Raw genomic sequence first — 21,521 nt, forward strand, 5'->3', positions numbered from 1 at the left:
GGTGATTCAGTGGGTCAGAAAACTGTGGAAGGTCAGGGTGTTTGTTACAAGCTGTAGGGTGTTTATGAGAGGGGTGTTACAATACAATACATCAATCACATTGATTAATTGATAAACAATCTAATTAAATTGATGCTAAATGAAAACATCGATGCACATGCAGGGCAGTGAAGAGGTGATATTCATATTATATGAATAATAATATGAAACATAAGAATTCTGTTTGAAACGACTGTAAGAACTCAGAAATTAAATAGACAAATCATCTAAGAACAAAAATAGACTGTCGCGTTTCAGATGAAAGTTCTCTTTTTCTGGCCATTTTAGCGTTTATTTGACCCCACATATGTGATGCTCCAGAAACTCAATCTGATCAAAGGAAGGTCAGTTTTGTAGCTTCTGTAATGAGATAAACTGTTTTCAGATGTGTGAACATGATTGCACAAGGGTTTTCTAATCATCAACTAGCCTTCTGAGCCAATGGCAAACACATTGTACCATTAGAACACTGGAGTGATAGTTGCTGGAAATGGGCCTATATACACCTATGTAGATATTGCACCAAAAACCAGACATTTGCAGCTAGAATAGTCAATTACCACATTAGCAATGTATAGAGTGTATTTCTCTAAAGTTAAGACTAGTTTAAAGTTGTCTTCATTGAAAAGTACAGTGTTTTCCTTCAAAAATAAGGAGATTTCAATGTGACCCCAAACTTTTGAACGGTAGTGTATGTGTAGATGATATTGTGTCTAATGAATCACAGACTTGTGAACAGATAATAAAAAATCATATTGTCAAAAACACTGCTCTTGGCAGTCATTTTATAGTCATATCAATGGAACGATTTTTTTGCATTTAAGATGAAAACATTTCCCTTGAGGTTATTTTTAAAGAAAGAAACTCGGCAGAACCTCCAAGATCGACCTAACAGATTAGAATGGGTAAGTCCAGGTTTCTCTTAGTTTAATAAAGCAGTCCAATAAAAAATAAGATTGTCGAACTAAATGCTGGATATTTTGAGATATATAGAGGTTTTAATATTTGGTAAAAGCATGTTTAATCCCAAGAACTCTGTAGGCTATATCTTGTTCTATCAGGAAAACAAGGCATTATGAGGTCTTTTAAAATTACATTTGTAGCTTTTACAATTCAATCAATTAATTAATTTCTTTAATGTCAACAACAATTTAGCAATTCTCCTCGGCCCTTCCACCATAACATCCAGGGGAGGTATGATAAGGGGGGAGAACAAATGCAAAATAACACTTATTGTTTGGAGAGCAGGCTACACAGGAATTTTCTTTCAGCCTTGAGTCTTTTCTTGAGAACCTGTTTTCAGCGCAGCTGCGCTCAGGATCTTGCACTCTTATGAAAAAAATACTAACTATATAAGAGTTTGAGCTGATTGATCTAGTTTATTATAATTTTTCTTGGAGTTATTCACAGATTTTGTTTAAATATCAAGGCACTATAACATTTTCTGTGAAATGTTACTTTTAAGCCTGAATTTCACTATAAATCTTGTCTGGTTAACAAAGGAGCAGCTAGAGAGAGGGACTCTGGAAGAAGATGGATTTTCTTGATGTAGAAGGCAATAACTCAGAGCTTCAAATATGTTGTTCCTACAATCACCTTCAGTTATTGGCTATAGGTATGCAATGAAATAGATCAGACTGTTAATAGTTGACTTTTAAAAAAGAACACTGCTTGTAAAGTCGCTAGAATTAGCGAACATTAAGTTGTTTTCCATAAGTAGCTGAGACACCCTTAGAGAAAGTGTGATGACCTTTAACTATTCCCAAGGGAACCGGTTCACCTCCTGGTCAAACTGTTACTGTAGTGGACATTGGGCAGATAAAAACTTTATTTTTATTATTTCGGTTGAACAGTACAATGAAATCATGTTGGCAATGTTCAGTTCAATAGTAAAAAAGGGAAGTATTTTGTTTTGAAAACTGTTAAACAGTGTAAAAAAAATGTCTACAGTGTTTACAATATAATCATTTTAAATACATTATTAACTATCACATACACACATATTGTGAATTATAAAAGTGTATACTAAATCAATCAATTTATTTATTCACTCACTCAGTTAAACATTTTAATCAGTAATTACCATACACATATTCTGTGGCACCATTTATAAACACAAGTGAAAAGGGAACAGGAAGAAGAAAAAATATTGTACTGTCTCAATAATTCTGTGTAGCAAACAATATATCATTCTCAATTATTCATTCAGAACTGTATAAGATAGATTAATAACTTTATTCTGATAAAGTCTTTTAAACTGATTTATAGTGGAGCATTTTTAACCCATAATGCAAACTTTTCCATAATTTTACTCAATGCACTAAAATGCACCTTTGTTTTAAAGGAGTTTGCACGGTTTGGTTTTGAAATCATACTTCTTCCTTTCACCAGCACCCCTTGCGACCCCACTCGGGACAAGCGTGTCAGATAATGGATGGATGGATAGTTCTTCCTATTATTACTATCATCTGAATTTCAGACAAAGAACTTATGTAAAGGTATTGCAATAATTTGTTTCTGGATTTAAACATAACAGGTTAATGAGGATACCCTTAGGAAAATCTGTGATCGGGGCATTTTAGATTCGTTCCATAGGAAAAGGTCTGGTGAGGAAGTTACAGGTCTCATATATTAGAGCAGACTGGAAGGTTTCATGAATGGATATTTGAGGGTTGGGTGTATTTCACTACTGCATTACTGTGTGTAAGAATCTGACAGTGTGTTAAGACAAAAAAAAAAAAAATCAACACTTTCTGTGTGACTGACAATGATAATGCGTGCAACTCAAGGCTGGGGGGTGGGGGGTCATTCTTCTGTTAATTACTAAGTTAATGGCACACTATGCTCCAGTGGACAAGCAATATGGCAGGCTGACACACATATACTCACACCCTTATGAACACACATAGAGATAATGGCAAAGTCTGCTTTTGTGCTCACAAAAAGTGGCGGGCTGCTATTCGATGAGCTTGACAGTAAGATAACAGGCTAACAATGACACACACACAAACACACACACAGCAGCAACAACTGACAGGGAACCTCATCAAACCAACTTTAATGAAGTCACTTCTCCCAAATTGAAGAGAGCAAGAAAGCAGTGATGAGAGGAGGAGGGGAGGAAAGGAGGACAAGGTCACTTGGATTGATAACGCTCATTAGCTTAATAAGGTACTTTAATGAAGCTGGCCCACTACAATGGAGTGCAACAGAATCTACAGCCAACACCCACAGTAGAGTAAACATCAAGATTTTTTTTCTCTATATTTTCAACATTGCTGGTATGACGGGTGTCTTAGCTGTCTAATTTTCTTTCACATGGCCTTATTCACCCTACTTACACTACATCCAAAACAAGAAATATAAATACAGACTGACCTCTCCATCTGAGGACTGCAAGAGGAGGTCTTTTCTGCAAGAAGCTGTGAAGTCTCCAACTCCAGCACTGACCTCAACCCCTCTCGGAGCTTCTAGCGTCAGGGTCCGAGTTGGGGACTCTAGCCTGAAAATTAAAAAACAGTTTTTAGTTATGCTTGAACAAGGACAGTGGTGAACTAACATGCATCTACACAATTATTGAATATTCAAATGGAAAGCTTTTTTATATATTTACACAAGTTAACGCACGATGAACAAATTTTATTAAAAAGGTAAGTTTCAGAGGCCTTTGGTTTCAGAACTTTTTTTTTATTCAGGAATACTGATGCAAAGAAGTTAATTAGCATCACTAGTTTCAACCAAACCTTTATTAGCTTACAAACACAGTGCATATAGCACATGTAAATTGCACCCCTTTCACTCAGATTTTTATTATATAATGTTTTTGCAACCTTATACAATGTACAAGTTGTACAGTTTTTGACAAATAAAAGTTAGTTGGAAGGGGAAAAAATGATTCAAGTGTGTTTCAAAACTGATTATAAAGTGATTCCATAAAAGTTAAAAGAAATCCACTGGACTTGGTTTCCAAGATGTAAAGACGTTTCGCCACCTCTCCAGGAAGCTTTCTCAATTCAAATGTCTGTCAAATGTCTGATTATAAAGTGAGTTGGTGGAAGGTAGGTTAATTTACAACTTCCATATAATTTACAGACAGTGGTTTCATCAAATACCAAAATTACTGGAAGTGTAAAGTCCAGTATTAACTCTATCTCTGATACATGCAGTTCATTTCTGATACGAAATGAATCATGTCTTTCACCAAAGATAAAAAAAAAAAAAAACACCAGGAAAGTATAACATCTGAAAAACTAAATATCTCTTTATATTTAAATTTCTGTAATGAAAATAGATGTAGAATAGAATAGAAAATCCCTTTATTGTCCCACCATGGGGAAAATGTGATGTTACAGCAGCAAAAGGTTAAAGCAAAAGTGGTCACACAAATTATACCTTAAAAAAGTGCATACAAAAAATAGAATAAGAGACCGAGTTAAAAAATGTAAGCGAATAAAATACTGTACTCTACAACATTTTTACAATATAAATACTGTTCATTTGGAGAATAAATAATCAATATACAGCTATGGAAATTTTTACAGTAATAGATAGGTGAAAAATAGCAGCAACACCAGAGATGTGCAAAAATTACACTTTATTCATTATATACGTATCCCTTTCAATAATCAGTATGGAAAAAAAACAAAAAAACTTTATTGATATAATAACAAACCAACCCTTCATATAAATGCAGAGAAGCATTTTACATATTTTTGCTACCACTGGTTAGAGCGCCTCCTAAAGGTAATCCTTATCTAAACTTCCATCAAAATTTTTTTATAAGAATCAAGTAGGGACCTTGGCTCAGCCAATCAACAACATTACTCTTCCTGCATTTTGATCAAATTAGATAGCTTTGGACCAGAAATGACAGGAGTATTATTACTATGAATATTCTTTGTTTTGATTACTCTTTGTAAATAGGATTGCACTGGGGACACAGAGTTTTACCTTACATTACCTTGCTACATAATTAAACTGGGTGAAGGGATGAATCTATTTTAGCCTTGAATCCTTTTTTTTTTCACTTTCCAGTTCCAAATTAATTTGTCTTTTGAAAACTTACTACCCTAAATGAAAGGAATTGTTACAATTTACAACTTTAAAGTGCTTTGGTCATGGCTGATATCATTGCCCTTGAAACTGAAAGGGTCAGTAGGTCAGTCTGTGACTCAAAGTGGGGAAAAACAAAATGAGATGATTAAACAGCTTGGTGGAGTTAGATAAGCACTGTGCTTCACTCAAGGGCATGCTAGGAAATGAAATTAAATAAAGAGCGCTTTTAGCGAAGCTGAAAGAATTACGGTTTATGAAGAGGGAGTTATAACAAATTAAACGGAACACTCACAACAATGATCAAATAATACGAAGCATAAGGGCACTTTTCCAGACACGTTTTGATGAAGGGCACTTTAGCAAGTTGGTTTCTCAGTCCCTACCGAGGGACATATTCATTTAATCCAGCAGTTTTATCAGCTAAATGTATTCCTTGCATTTAGGATGTAACACCCCCCCCATATAAAAAAAGTAAAAACAAAACAGATATAAATGAACACTGGTAGCCCTGCAACCTGGAAAAAACAAAGCTTTCCCTTTCCTTTTAGTAACTGTAACTTTAAGTACTTCATCCTTAATTACTGAAGAATGAAAGTGAAAAATACAGTCAACATGGATAATATAGTTGTGTTCTCCAACCTTGACAGCGGTTTTATTAGACATGACAGCTTTATGTTTCTGAAGCAAAAAAAGGCTTTAATTGAGGAACTATTTCATATTTATTTTTGAAATGTTTCTTCACAGGCAGCTTTGTTAACTCTGTTATCGTTAAATTCAGCCTCAATGGAAAGAAATGTCCCATAATTATATGAAAACACATGGAAGTGGAGCAAGTTACTAACAGTGACACCTTATTTAAAACGCTTCTTAGAGCAGAGAAGATTAAAGGGAATCAAAGCATTTCATCTCTCTTCAGGTTTCTCAGTTGTATCCTATGAAGTTTTTTTTTTTTTTTACTAAATAAGAGGTTAAAACCTTACTGGTTTATCTTAGTTTTTATATGTATGCATTTGGTAAATAAATAACTACTTAATACACTTGCCCAAACAACATATTATTGGGTATACTGTGCTGTTTTTTTTCCCTTAGTTTGTAAATTTTTTTTGTACTCTTGCCATTCAGATTGCCTTTGAATATTCTTTAGAGTATCTCTATAAACAGACATACTTCATAATAGTCTATGTTAATTCTAAACTCAAACTTTGGTATTTATATTTAGTAGAAACTCAGTTGTAATGTCATGGAGGGTTAGGTGCTTTGCAGTTCTGAGCATCCAATTGAAATAATAAGAGTTTCAAGCAGACACTCCACACTGGCTCTGACTTATTGATCTGTACAAAACTGGAAATGTTGCTGTTGTCAGAGGTTAAGAATTGTAGACACAGAAATAAAGGAAGGCAGTCAAAAAAAAAAAAAAAAATTGAAAAATTTTTATAATAAATTTGTAGTTACCATAGAATAGCTACTTCATAGTGTCATTTAAAGGGACAACTTAAAGGTATAGTGGAGGATTTTTTTAAATATTTTGAAAACACTGAAAAAAAAAAGTCACATGCGCAACCTTGTACTGGCTCTTGAGAGGGAATGTCTGTGAAACTTGTGCGAGAGCGTGCACAAGCCCATTTCTCCTCATGCGCACTCTGTTTAAAAGTTGCTGTTTGCATCGCTCATACAAGCATACTTTTCAAAAGAAGATTTGCAATTTTTCAACTATGTCAGACTCACCACGGGTAAGTGAAAATGGGGATTAGCACGTAGGACGGCCTAATGTAAACATATCAGCAGCATAATTGACAATTAGGAGGACCACTTCTTTTGATGATCTATCCAGAAAAATAACATCCTCCACTATACCTTTAAGCTCAATTTTAGGAGCTTGCTGAACATGCAAATCCCTACATGTGGACATAGGATACTGTATAATTTAGTTGAAAAATTTGATGTTAAATCTGAAATTGCTTTGGATTTAAAAATCTAATCTTGCTTTTTGAGTTGAGCATATGACATCCAGGAAATCTTGTGAGGTAGATATAATCTTGCAAGGTAGATATAAATCCACCTCTATTAAACCCCAACTATCAGATAACATCTCTTACAAAAGTTTTTAATTAGGCTTTATAGCACCCCCATTTGAAACAGAGGTACCTTAAACATAAAGCTCCAAACTACAATAGGAGTTACTCAATTCTTAAAAATGAAGCTAAAAAATAATTGAGAAGAAACTATTTTTAAATTAGCATTTATATAGTTTTGAATTCAGAGATGTTGATAATGAAACAGGGTTTGAAAGGCCTCACTATGACATGCAAAACCTCGACAACTATTACTTTTTGAATTAATAATCAATGTGTGATTAATATTATATTTTATATCTATATTAGATGATCTTCAAAATAAATTACAAAACAATATATTTTATTCCAGTCCCGCTTTTGATGAGTACTCCCCTGTAAACCTATTAAAAGTTTATTTTCTCTCTCCCTCTTTCTTTCTTCACATTAAAACCTCTCAAAAACAAAAGTAAAGGAGCACCTTCAAAACAGACAAGATATGAATTTCAATAAAGCCACAAATTACATTCATATTGCTATGGCATTTGGGGACGGAAATGTCTTACATCACTTGATGGCTCCCATGTGCTGGTATGCATGCCATCAGGGCATGTTCCTAATGAGATGACAAAAAGTGACTTTGAGTGTGACCTCTTGGTTCTCAACCAATGTATCAATGAGCTTCTTGACACTCTGGGGTGCAACCGGATTGGGTCTGATGAACCCTATGTGATGTCCCAGGAAGGCTGTTTTGGATTTAGATTAGGGGCCAGTCAGTGGTTTTAATTCCCTCATTCCTTCACTCCCTCTAGGGTCTAGGAGCCTCGTGCATAAACAGATGTGTAGCTTGCATACAAAGAATTGGTGGTAGCAAACAAATTAAAACTGGAGACACATAAAAAAAATCAAATTTATCAAAGCGTACGTACCTACCTAAGCATTACAGAATGTGTACCAGTACAGTCTAGATTGTGTTGGATTTAGTGCACATTTTTACTTCATATATCTCAAGTTGCATAGAAACAATCCCAGGTCCTAGTGTAATTTCTCCCTCACTTAAATACATACGCAAAATTTGTATCAATATCTGTTTCACCATGTGTCTGGATAGCCATAGGAGGCATGCTGTCAGTCTATCACAGAGATACTTTGATAAGTAACCAAGAACTTACAGTATAGAATGACATCAGCGGCTCACAAAAAAAAAATCTAAAAATAAAATGTCCATTAGATTGAACTGGTTTTGTTTGTCTAGGTGATGCATTAAGCTTAACTATTGTTAAATCCTTGTTTTCTATGTAAAAAAAAAAACAATCAAGATGTGAATGTGGTTACCGTGTTTCTCTAGGGAACAGCGGCACCACACAAACGTGAAGTAGGCTACATTTAACGTTTAAACGGTTCAGTACTTCACAGAAAATAAAAGTCAGTCATTCCTGTTTTTATATTAACTCTTCTGAATAAGTATCACTACAGGGATGTTTTTCTTTTGTTATAACAGTTCAAGCCAGTTTTTCTGTGCATTTTCAACCATTTTTATGCCCTAACCCTGAAAATAACCTCCATCCTATCCATTACCAGTGAATACTGAACTATGACCTTAACCTTAGATCAATTCTTACCATTGTCCTAAACCTGACCACTAGCAAAAAAACTAAGTGCAGAGCTCACTTTGGTTCAAACAGTCCTCAACACACATACACTCATCCACATCAAGTTTCTGGTCAGGCCCTTGCAAGGTTGTGTTTTTTCATGGTACAGATAACAAGAGTCTGCAGGAAAGGTCTTATCTTTTCAATTCATTATTATAAGAGAAAAGTGTCTCTCCTCCTCCCATTCTAACATCAGGCACCCCCACCACCACTACTGTGACAATAATCCCCAGTTCTCTTCTCTTGCTCATTCATGATCCATTTTGACCTTCAGGTGAGACAAGGCCATTTTATGCATTGCTCATGTTTGTCCACCCTGGTATGATAAGCAGGATAGTAATAAATCATCACAAAATTGTTTTTATCTTAATTCCTTTCTGGTTAGAACAGATAGAGAGTGAAATAGACAGGAATGAAGGGGCTTTACTTTATTAATGTTGAAGGAAATGTTAACAAATCATTGAATCACTGAATGTATTTGACATTTTTAAACGTTAAACTAAATTTCCTTTAGTGTGAGTGTGTCCATGCCTGGTCATTTGTCTGGTGAGTATTTAAGTTGCCCTGTGATGTTCTGGTGATCTGCTCATGATAGTCAAACCTTTCATGCAGTGTGGAGGTTTTTAGAGGACAAAAATGCAGACTGCAACTGAGGTGGTTTATTGAGGATTTAAAGCAGTTCCAAAGGGCAACAGAAGCAAAAGTCCATAAACAAAATACAGAAAACCAAAATCCAGGAGACCTCAGGCAAAACACACATAAGGAGCAGAGAAACAACGAGGAACAAGCAAAGCCTAACTGAAGAGGCGGAGTATAAATGGGAGATGGAACAAAGACTAAGTTAATCAGCAGATTGGGAGCAGGTGTGGACAGAGAGGAGAAGGAGACTGACACAAGAGGACAAAAGAGGGTAAAGCCCCTGTCACACCTCGAAAATTTAGCCAGCATATGCCTGATCTCCCAGAATCTTCTAAAACATTGGCATACGCTTAACTATCTATGTATTTTTTTTATACATAGATTATTCATAATGAGTCCAGAACTTATGTCAGCCTAAGTTATGCATAACACACAGCAGCGTTATGCCCATGAAATGTCACAAGCCAGTGTCCTGAGGGAGGCAGCAAAGTTCCCAGCATATAAAAGATTTCTTTGATGGCGGCATTAACCTAGCTGCTGTTTACCGCTCGCGACGAAAAAAAAGAAAAAGAAATAATAAATAAAAAAATAAAAAAAGAAGGTTTGAAGTCGCAGCAGATTCAGCATCATGTCTGCTAAGACATTTGTTGGTCGTGGTTAGGGCTGTGAACGCAGGGAGTATCCATCCCACTGACCTTCTCACTCACCCTATGATTGAGGGAGTCTCGCGGAGAAATGATGGTTTCCGCCTGTGAACCCCCTTTTATAGCAAAACGCAGCCAATACGCCATTATACTGTAGCTGTAAGTTAGAAACACATTCAGCGGTCGTCTGGAACATGTCAAAAATGTTGATATGTCTTGGAGATAAGTTCTTGATAAGTTACATACATAAGTAATGCACAGGTTTTGGATAAGCTGGACACCACAACTTATGAGTAACTTACACTTTATGTATGTCAACTATTAGATAACTTACCTGTAACGTATGCCCCATGTATGAGCATACACTGGCATTCGTTGAGACATTTTGAGCATGCTTCGTGTGTTAGCATGATTCAGTGTGTTTCAGCATGCTTCAGTGTGCTCATAACTTATATAAAACTGATTTATATAAAAAATCCAACGTGTACCAGCGTTTTTGCCAGATGTTACGTTAGGTATACACTGGCTAAATCATCAAGGTGTGACAGGGGCTTTAGAAAGAAATACATAAAAACTCAAATACAACCCGAAAACAACACAAAATGGAAATGAAACCAATGAAAACTCAAAAAGGGAACTTAAACAGAACCAAAAAGTGTGAAACAGTGACACCGTGGCCCATAGGAAATAGGACCCAGTCCCTTTAATGATAAGTAGGGGTGTAAATCACATCCACATGGCGATTTGATTCAGTATTGATTTCCTGACCCAACGATTCGATTATTTTCTAATTTTATTTTCTATTTCTCAAGAATACACCACGATTCGATTCGATTAATCGGTTAATTAGTTTATTTATTTATTTTTTTTACACCTTACAGGCTAAACAAAGTTTCAAGTTTGAAATAAATCAATGAAAGCTGTAATATCGTTATGCATTTTTTTTTAGAAACAACAGCAAATAACAGAAGTAGAAAAGTTGCATCAAAAAACACTGCAAAAATACTGCACTATTTCAGTGCAATGAGTCCAATGTAATATCTCGGCTACAGAGCGTCGACGTCCCTGCCCCCTTAAGAGACGCTCCGCTGCTCCTCTCCCATATTTTAGCTGACCGCAAACAGCGCCGCAGACAGGAGGCCGGCTTGTTTTGTTTTTATGACCGAAATTGCGGAAAACAACTCGTAAAGTTTGACCCGCTAGAAGAGCGAGGTGCGCGAGACCGCTGGGACCCTTTTTCCACTTGAATCTCCACTCTTTTTGGCCCTCATGTCCCTCCGTCGTCGGACTAAACGAGCCCCTACTTCCTCTCCGCCTCGGCCGTATATAGACCCACAGCGTGTAGCACAATATTGAGCATAATTTTAAAATGTCTATGTCAAGCTTGCTGCAATACACTGCTGTAAGACTATAACCAGGAAGCGAGGTAGGAGGGCAAAATAGGTTTAGCGCCACCGCAGCACGGGAGGAGAATTACGCCCAGGAGCAAATGGATAAAAATAGACCGGAGGAAAAAACAAACATGAATCGATTATCTTGCGGACGTGTCGATGCATCGGATCGTCGGCTTTTGGATCGATGCATCGATACAAAACGATTATTTACACCCCTATGGATAAGTAAGTGTAGACAAGAAATTTATAAATGCATTTTAAATCAAGTGTTGTCATACGGCTACAACTTTTTCTTAATATTGACGTCAAATAATGATAGAATGATTTATAAATGTTCTGAAACAACATAAAAATATTTTTGATCAAAGATTCCTTATGATTATTCTAACATCTAATCCAAAAATTGTCGCTTTATACAAAGGTATAATGTCAAAGAGGAGCCTGAATATTTTTTGTTAGAAGTTGAACTTAAAGTTTGAAAGACATTTTTCCAGTTTTCAGATTTTCAACATAACTTATTTTTCCCCACCTGACTTGGTTGACATTCATCCTGCCCTTTTCTTCCTTAGAACTGTTGAAGGCCACCTCAGCTTATCGCCAACCTGCCATTTTAGATGCAAACCTTTAACCTTTTCACACTAAATGATCCATCATCTGCTTCAGTGCCTCTGTTGCCATCCTCCGTGAAAAACCTGAAATAAGTTTCTAAATATTAAAAAATGCTAGTGACTGATATTCAGAGTGAAGTCTTAGGAAAGGAAAAGCATTTCTTTTGACTTTTAGAGGCTTAAATTGAGACAGAATGCACAAAAAGTGACATTTCTGAAATCTTTCCAGATTATTAAGAGATTTTGCATGTGGATGACTTCGAGCTAGTGTATTTAAGTTGTCCTATATGTCCTTAAATGTGGTAAAAAATGTGAAAAACAAACAATTTTTTCTGTATAAAAGAAGTTTCTGGTAAGCTACTGAGGTGGGAAAAGAGGAAGTCAAGGTACATTTGACATCTGTTTCTTTTTTTTTTTTTTAGAAAGCAAATGTAAAAAAAAAGCTTTTGTGCCTGTTGATGTAGACATAGGTTAAATTTATAAAGTAAACCTGTTTGCCTTTGAATTTTAATGTTTTACATGTATAACTAAAAATAATAATAAAAAACTAATATTTCACACTGAATTATGATAATGGCAATATATAATTTCATGATGAAGAACCCAGGTTTTATTAAAAACTAAACGCTGTTACAAAATAAGCTAAAACAGAATCAGACGGGTTGCCCTAGCATTTCATTCACATCTGCACACACACACACATCCACAGACTTGTAGGTCCTAAACACCTACTAATGATGATTATATCGTCTTGCTCAATCAGTGAAGTTGATAATTATAAAAAAAAAAAGAAAGAAAACAACAAATAAACTTATTTTGGTGCTGCATTGCACCAATCAGCAGTCAGCCTTTGAGAAAGAACAGAACAGGAGCAATAATATTTAAAAGAAAGTTGAGTAGAAGAAAAAAATATGTAGAAAAATGTTCTATCACAAGCATAATTATAACCTCAAAAATTATTTTTGAGTTATTTTATTTCAAAACTTTGGAGGTGCTTTAGAATCATAACATATTCGGATCAAAAAAAGAAAAAAAAAATGGTGACAGAGGTAAAAGACCAGCATACGCCAAAACTGAAGCTCTCAGAAACTTGTCGTATGATTTTTTAAGTTGTCCTTATTGTTTTTATCTGTACTTAAACTAGCTGAAGTTTGCTGGCCTAGTTAAATAGTTCACTTAATCAAGTTACTCAGAAGTTGAAGTATTTTTTAAATAAATACTAAAAGGGCAATTGTAGATTTCTGGTTTTAACTTTAGGTGGAAAAGTAGAATTGAGAATTTTTCGTTCCGCTGATACTTCTGGATGAGAAGGAGCAGGGGTTCTCTATTAAGCTTCTCCGGGTGGAGATGCTTATGCCAAATTCTTTTAAACTTAACTTGACTAACATGTTTATTGATCCAAATAAGTGATTTTTTTTCCATATGCACAATAAGGTCTTTTGGATTATTAGATTTCAGCTCTGTCAGTTGAGGGATTGGTTTATTGTAGATAAAAACTCTCTCACGATATTTTTAGCAATCATACCATTAGGTAGGTCAATTTTGTTTTTGGGTTGAAACACATGTTCACCATTCTCTGGGACACTCCACCTGTCTCCTTACTAAACATAATACATTCCAAAATGTTTTATTCTTGTTTATTATGATATGAATAGATATGCCAAGAAATGAAGCACTCATAGGCATTGAGGAAGATTACAATAATTTATATGGAGGTCCAAAAGTATTCCTTGTTTTTATTGCTTGTTTTATTTATGACCATGATGTCATTTATTACATTTACAATTAAGTAATTATTGTGAAATATTGATTTTGAAATATTGTACATGACAAATAGTTCTTTTACATAAAATGTTTTTGCTACTGTACTCCCTATAATGGCAAACTGTTTTACTAATAAGCTTACTTTGCTGCAGATAGCATAGTGCAATATAAATACTTTACCTGCCTTATTTGTCTATTTCCCATTACTTTCCTAATTAGGATTGCCAATTTTTTTTTTTAGAAAAGTATGTAATGAACCCCATCTAAAAGCTTTATTATCAATTCTAAACACTACATCTGTTCCAGTGTACTTTGATTATAAATTAAGACCAAATTGTAATGTTTGTAAAGAAGCATGTATTTGCAATATTCTGGAGCACAGACCAGTTTCATTTTTAAAATCCTAGAGAAAACTTAAATATAAAGAAGACAGGGTTCAAAAGAAAGAGGACATAGTGAATCACAGACATCCTAAAAAAAAACTAAACAAAAAACAAAACATGCCTTTAACTGATAAAAAAAAAAGTGCATAGGACGTACTCTTGGTTTGAAGCAAATAAAAACAAACTTGGGTTTTAATTTGAAAATGAGTGCAGATCCATAGAAAACACTTCAGAATTAAATCAGGTAAATTTAAAGAAACATTTTAACATCCATCTTATTATTAAATGATCCATTCATTTATTAATTCACTCATAGCTGCATTTCAGTGTTCATTTTCTGGCTTTGCATTGAGATTTAACAATAGTATGGGTTACCCAGTGGTTCCCAAAAGTTTCTTGGAGGGCCCCCTGTGATTTAAACGAAAGTTTTTGTGTAGAGGTAACTCACTGATTCTTGAAACTTCGGCAAAAACATGTCCCACTAAGAAAAGTGCTAATTCTGTTGGAAAGAAATAAAATTTTCATGAATAAAAACAATCAAGGTTATAATCAGGGGGTCCTTTGCACAAATGCAAGGTTCTTTTAAAGTTTTTTTATTTTATTGTTAATTTAATGATTATATGCTGGCCCATTGCCTATAAAATCAGTTGTCCTTGGATAGGAGATAATCATTTCAACTTGATTAAAAAAACAAAAAGTAATAATTGAATTGAATAATATCTTTACCAGATGAAAGGGTACATTTTAATATGTATTTAAAACTACAAACAGTGAGTTTTGAACAATAATAACCATTATTTTGTGATTGTTCAAAATGTGTCCCACATATTTGTCACCACCGTCAGATATTTATAAAAAGCAATAAAATCAGGCAACTAAAAGGTCAACTACATGCCTGAGGACCCCATTTTCAAATCTTCAGCTCTACTGGATGCCTTAAGGTCACTCAAGCTCCTGTAGGTTTGCTATTTTCTCTTAAACTTGTTCATATTTTTTGGACACTGCTAATGTCACAACCATAACATGTCAACACCGTCTCTTTTGTATAAAAAATATTAGATTAGATTATGACATAAATGTTTACTTTTTAAGAAGAGGTCTAAAGTAGCTAGCAACAGAGGGGAAACAAGATGGCTAATGTGAACAACTCATGCATATCATGTGAAAGAGTAGGATTTTGTCACCACCGTCAGACGTCACCACCGTCAGATTTTCTGTCTGACGGTGGTGACGCACAGTCTGACGGTGGTGACAAAAAACTACAAATGGTTCTCAATGGAGGCTAGAAAATAATTGTTGATCTGTAATGTTTCATTAACCTCTTTTATATTTTTATTTATGTAATTCCGCCTAGATTTCTTCCATATTGTATAACCCTAGGGGATGGGGTGTGCCTTCCCTGTCTCCCAATTCACTATTATGCCATGTTCATTTGGTTTACATCATTTGGGATGCACACAGTGCACCTACTACCTACCTACATAGCACATAGTATACAATATTCCTTGTAAGCTATGGCAGGGCAACATTTAACCAAATCTAACATTTACTGTAATTCCCCCCAATTTCATAGTCATTACACTCAACTTTGACTTTATGTATTTTAGGAAGTTATGGCTAGGAAGCAGCTATCTGTGAAGGAAAGAAGGAAAAGAAACAGGGAATATCAAAAGAAGTGTGAAGGCCTACTGACAAAAAACCTACATATATTCAAGCAATTACTCAGAAGGTTCAAAATTTCTACCATAATGCAGCACGAATGACAACTGACAAACAGGACACAATCACACGCAAGAAAATAAAGCATCAGAGAATGATTCTGACTGATAATGATATTTCTTAATTGTACCTTATATTCCTTGAAAAATATTTGTCACAGTGCTCATGATTGTTATTTTTTGGACCAAATAGTTAAATAAAGTTAATAAGCAAGAAACCATTGACTTGAATTGTATACAGTTTGGAATTGTATGTTGAAATGAGGCCACTGTCACCACCGTCAGTTCTAAAGTCACCACCGTCAGAGGGCTTTTTATTCGTTTTAAATTAATATGCTTGCAATATGTTTCTTCAGTGCTGTTCTCTCATTAAAGTAATGGTCTCTTTTAATACAAAAATATGTTTGTTAAATAAAAAAACATGACTTTTTCTATTTAGGCTTAAAGTAAACGTTATCTGATGTTAGATATTTTAAAGGACTACACATGATACAGTTAAAAAAAATTAACAAAAATGATTATTCAACATTTAACAGCATAAATGTGTGCTAACAATGCCAGATAAAGATTTAAAAACTCTAAATACTTATTAGACCAAATAAATAAAAAATAATTAGCTTTTTATTGTGTCTGATGGTGTTGACAAAAACAAAGTAATAACTGGAAAAATGCCTATTTTATGAAAGAAATACAAAATGAGGAGGTTGCACCTGTACACTGCTGAACAGCCAAGACCTTGGTCTATAACAATATACCTTCAGATTTTGTAATCCAACTAACTTTTTATTTTCAAAATTAAAACCTGTTTTATCCAAATTCCCAAGAATCAGTGAACTGTGACTCTGTGTGTAAAGCAGTTAGGAGCCACCTACACCCAAGTACCCTACCAATCTCCCCATTGATGTGCTAATAGGTGTGGATTTGTGAGCAGGGTTGAGCTAAGGTGTCTCTCAGGCTTTTAGCTAGCAATGATTATGGGTGTACATTGTATCGTCTCTCCAAACGGTAAGTTAACTGAGTTTGCTATGAGGTCCACTATATCGTCCCCTCTCTATATAGTGATTGAGGGATTTACGGGTTAGCGCAGGACATTCAGACAGAGTAAGCTTGTCTGAGCTATGAGAACAGCAACCTTTAAACAGAGCGTGTGCAAGGAGAAATGGGCTTGTGCATGCTCTCGCACCCTGTACCCGTTCCCTCTCTGGAGCAGGTACAGGGTTGTGTTTCTGCATTTTTTTTCTAAAGTAATTTGTCGAGGTATAGTGGAGAATTTTCTCAAAAAAAGCTCTTTGGTCTTGGCCATGTTGGTTGTTGGATTCCTACTGATAGTATGAGCAGGTGTATTTATGCTGCTGACAACCTCAAACAGGAGCATCTAATTTAGGACATTAAATAAGTGGAGGAGGACTTTTTGAAGGCAGAATAACAGGTCTTTGAGGGTCAGAATTCTAGCTTATAGATAGGTATTCAAATACTTATTTCCAGCTGTATCATACAAATAAATAGTTAAAATATAATATATTGTGATTTTTTTTCAGATTATGTCTGTTACAGTGGACATGCACCTACTATGACAATTTCAGAACCCTCCATGATTTCTAAGTTGGATAACCTTCAAACAGCAGGGTGTTCAAATACTTATTTTTCCTCAGTGTATATCAAGTTAAAACATAAATATTATTTCCATGCATTTGCAGTTGTATTCTACTAATTGGTTGAGCCTTGATTATTAAGTATAATTTTCATGTTTGGTAGTCAGATGAGGAAAGGGAATTGGGATAAAAAATGAATAGATTAGGAGAGACTGCTCCAAGATCTGAGAGGTGGTAAAACATCAGTTTGATTTTTTTTTATCAATTGTGGGAGATCAATTAAGACTGTGACTGTATCAGCAGTAAAATATTTTTTTTTTTAATATGACCAGATGAATACCACTAGGTACATTTTGTGATGTGTTTTAACAGGTTGTTTTTCCTAAAAAAACTAAACAAAAAACAATCTAATGAACAACTGGTAGAATGGCTAAAGTTGTGGAGTATTCCAGCTAGTCCTCTGGTACTGATTAAATGATCAGCTCTGCACTCCATTGGGGGCACAAAGGCATGAAATTGCTTCACTTTTTTCCTCCATTTGCACTCTATCATTATGCATTTCTTCACTTATATATTTTATAGCAAGTACCACAGGAGATTTGGATTAACAATTTTGGAAGAGTAAAAATTTGCCTTGTCAGGAATTTTCTAAAACAAATGGATGCTTGATAAACGAAGACGTCCTTCAGAGATATGGTTTAATCCAGGGTCATAATGGTCTGTTTTTTGAAGGGCCTATGTCATGAACATAGCTACTTTTTCAGCTTTATAACTATATTAAAATCTATATATTTATTCATCAGAATAAAGGACAGTATTATATATATATATATATATATATATATATATATATATATATATATATTAGTATTAGTACAGTATTATATATATATATATATATATATATATATATATATATATATATATATATATATATATATATATATATATAATACTGTACTAATACTAATATATATATATATATATATATATATATATATATATATATATATATATATATATATATATATATATATATATATATATATATATATATATAAGGGTATTTAGCTTGAATCATGTATGTCTGAGCATGACCGCGGGACGTGGGGGTTCCGAGAATGCAGCACCCCCTAGTGGCGAGAGTGAGATTAATAAAGAAATGTATTAAAACATACTTTGCACAATTAATAAATTTCTTATGAATATTCTGGGAAATGATTTTGCCTTTTTTTTATTTAACTATAAGGTGTATTTGGATTTTAATTTATTTATTTTGAGGCCTAATCAACACAAGTTCATGGAATTTATGTTGTCATGGCAATGTCAACCAAGCTTGTAAATTTACACAGTCTAATGACAGAAACAAGGAGTAAATATGGCACGGAAACGCATTTTGAAAACGCATTTGTCACTTAAAGACTTTATCTCCACGACCCTAGAAAGCACTTCAACATTTGGACACCTGTAACCAGGCAGGACCCCCTGCCTGTAGCTCAAAGTAAGAGCATGGTGCTGCTGCGCACGTTCATATCTATTTGTTCAGTTTAGTAGTATTTTAGAGTGTTGTTTTGATCTTTGTTTTTTGTGTAATGGAAAACTGTTCAATAACGTTTAAATAGTGTAATAATTTAATTATATTCTAGTAGTTTGCATAAAAAGGATTTTGGAGCTAACACTCAAGTGTGACAGTGACTCAGGTTCATGCCAGCTGACCAAATCTATGTTATTATAGTCTTATTGTGAAGTCTAATTAACAGCGTCTATATTCACCTGAGAACTGATTATGATGTCTGTGTGTTACAGATCCAGGTTGCGTGCACTGAAGTGAATGTGACAATAAAGTAGTGAATCTCAATCTATGTACTTATTTTCTTTATTGTATTTAAATAGGCCTATAGGCTCATAGGTCTTTTATAAAAAAAAAAAAAAATGTAAAGCACTCCCTGTTCAATAGTACTTCCAGCATCCATTTGTCTGAGTAATCTCTAATGAATTCAGTTTTATAGCCCTTCCTCTCCAGGAAAAAAAGACCAACACCTTTTTAAATGGAGCTGTGATTAGGCTGCGCTGCACCTGTTGAGTAAACAACACGTCCAGATTCTGCAGGTGGTGCTGTGAAACAGAGCTCAATCATTTCTACCCAAAGGGGTGAAAGCTGCCCTTTTAGCACTAGCGTTGGTTGGTTGAAGGTGTGATTCAAATAAACTAAACATTTGTGTAAACAAACTGAATTGAATCAGTATCATTTACTGATTTGTTAGTTTAAACAAGCACAAGCCGGCCAAGAGGGACCTTTCATATTCCATGACTGACTCACATAACATGTATTACTTTAAGCTAATGGCTAAAGTTAGCCTGGAATAACTCAAAGCTAACGACTTAAGTTTATGTTAATTTGTTTATGCTGCGGAACGAACCATGCCCATGTTCATGCAGTATGCAAGTCACACCGAGTGGTGCTGTTTCACTTAGGCTTTGTTGTGGCCTGAGCCATTTGTTACACTGTTTGCAAATCCAACTGAGAGTTGTGCTGTTTCACCTACCAACATAATACAACTGAAATAGGACAGAGATGATCTGGAATAGATTATACAGGGATTTGTATAATCATTTCTCTTTGGGGTTTTTTTAGATGTCATTTGGTAATTTAATAGGTACATTATTTTTTTTAAATCTAAAAGTCTCCATAGATTCATTTTCTTTTATTTTGTTTTATTTCTGAGTTACTTCCAGTTGCTAGAATTTGAAAGGAAAGGTGAGAGCCTAAGCAGTCCGTCTGATATTTATTATCAATTTTAGCTTTCAGGGAAGATGAAAGGCTTTTAACAGTGTATAATTAGCACATGTAATCCCACTAAAGCCATGCTTGTGTCATGATCCTGGCGCTGGTGGCAGGCTTCATTGCTCATTCCACCTGTTTAACTCTGCCCGATTTCTCGTTACCACTTATCTTATCCACCTGTTTCCAGCTCCTATATATGCTGTTAGTTTGCAGACACCAGTGCCAGATTATTCAAGCTGTTGTGGAGTAACTGTAGCCTTTAAGTAAGTCTGTCTGTTATCCCGATTCCGACCTGTTTTCTGTTTTGGATTTTGCAGTGTTTTGCCTTGCCCCTGTCTGCTCTGTCTTCTGTGTTGTTTTGCACTGTTTTCCTGGATCCTGCTGGTTACCAAACCTGGATTGTTTCTCTGACCTCCGCTTGGATTCCCCTTAAGGACACTGTTGCTCCCTCTGCGTTAGCGGTCGTCAGCTCATCATTCTTGGCGCTGGAAGCGGCAACGGCTGCTAAAAATTTCCCTTTCTTCTGGCATTGGACTGGACTTTGAACCTGTGTTTTCTACCTCTGCAATCAATCCAGCCCCGCAGACAATCAGTTCCTCGCTGAGTAATTTGTTCTAAATAAACCTTGTTGTAAACCGTCCTGAACTGTCTGTCTGAATATTGGGTCCACATCAGGGACGTGGCTAGACCTATTTTAGGGTGGCTGAAGTCATCCCTTCGTTGGTATTAGCCACCCCATAATTATTTTGCGATTTTTATTGTTATTTTTTTATTTATTGATTTTTTTTCCATATAACCCCAAACAATTGCAGTAAAGCACTGAAAACGAGCCACCAAGAAGGCAAGTTAATCTGAAGATAAGTTCCTGTTAGTTTATTTACAAACACAATTATTTATACAATTATTAATATCGTTAGGATATTCATTTCCTTCATTGGCTCCGCGTCCAGCGTCACGTCACGTGGTACACGGCCATCAACTGGACCATAGCAGCTGTGCAGTGCAGCAACAGCGCGCCCTTTGAATCTCCACACAGTCATCGAGCTTGATTAGGAAAGTTATGGTTGCGTGCAGATACATACGGTGAGTTTGCCATTTGATGTCAGCGGTTTACATTTTCTTCACTTTACCTGGAGTGAGGAAAGAGACAATATAGGCCTAATAGCTTGCCTGATTCAGTAGGAATTACGTTACCAT

At 35.1% G+C, this 21,521-nt stretch overlaps 1 protein-coding gene across 1 annotated transcript in view; it reads right to left on the bottom strand.

Annotated features, from left to right (window-relative positions):
* Positions 1 to 3,366: 3,366 nt before the first annotated feature.
* The window catches only part of LOC119776628 (zeta-sarcoglycan-like), a 475,955-nt gene continuing 457,800 nt past the window's right edge, over positions 3,367 to 21,521 (bottom strand). The window contains exon 7 of the mRNA XM_038275169.1: positions 3,367 to 3,541. Within this exon, the coding sequence (XP_038131097.1) occupies positions 3,382 to 3,541 (160 nt within the window). The 3' untranslated portion in view covers positions 3,367 to 3,381. The remainder of the gene's footprint in view (positions 3,542 to 21,521) is intronic.

Source organism: Cyprinodon tularosa, unplaced genomic scaffold (genome assembly GCF_016077235.1).
Source record: "Cyprinodon tularosa strain WSP-4 unplaced genomic scaffold, ASM1607723v1 ctg947, whole genome shotgun sequence".
In the NCBI taxonomy this organism is placed as follows: Eukaryota; Metazoa; Chordata; class Actinopteri; order Cyprinodontiformes; family Cyprinodontidae; genus Cyprinodon; species Cyprinodon tularosa.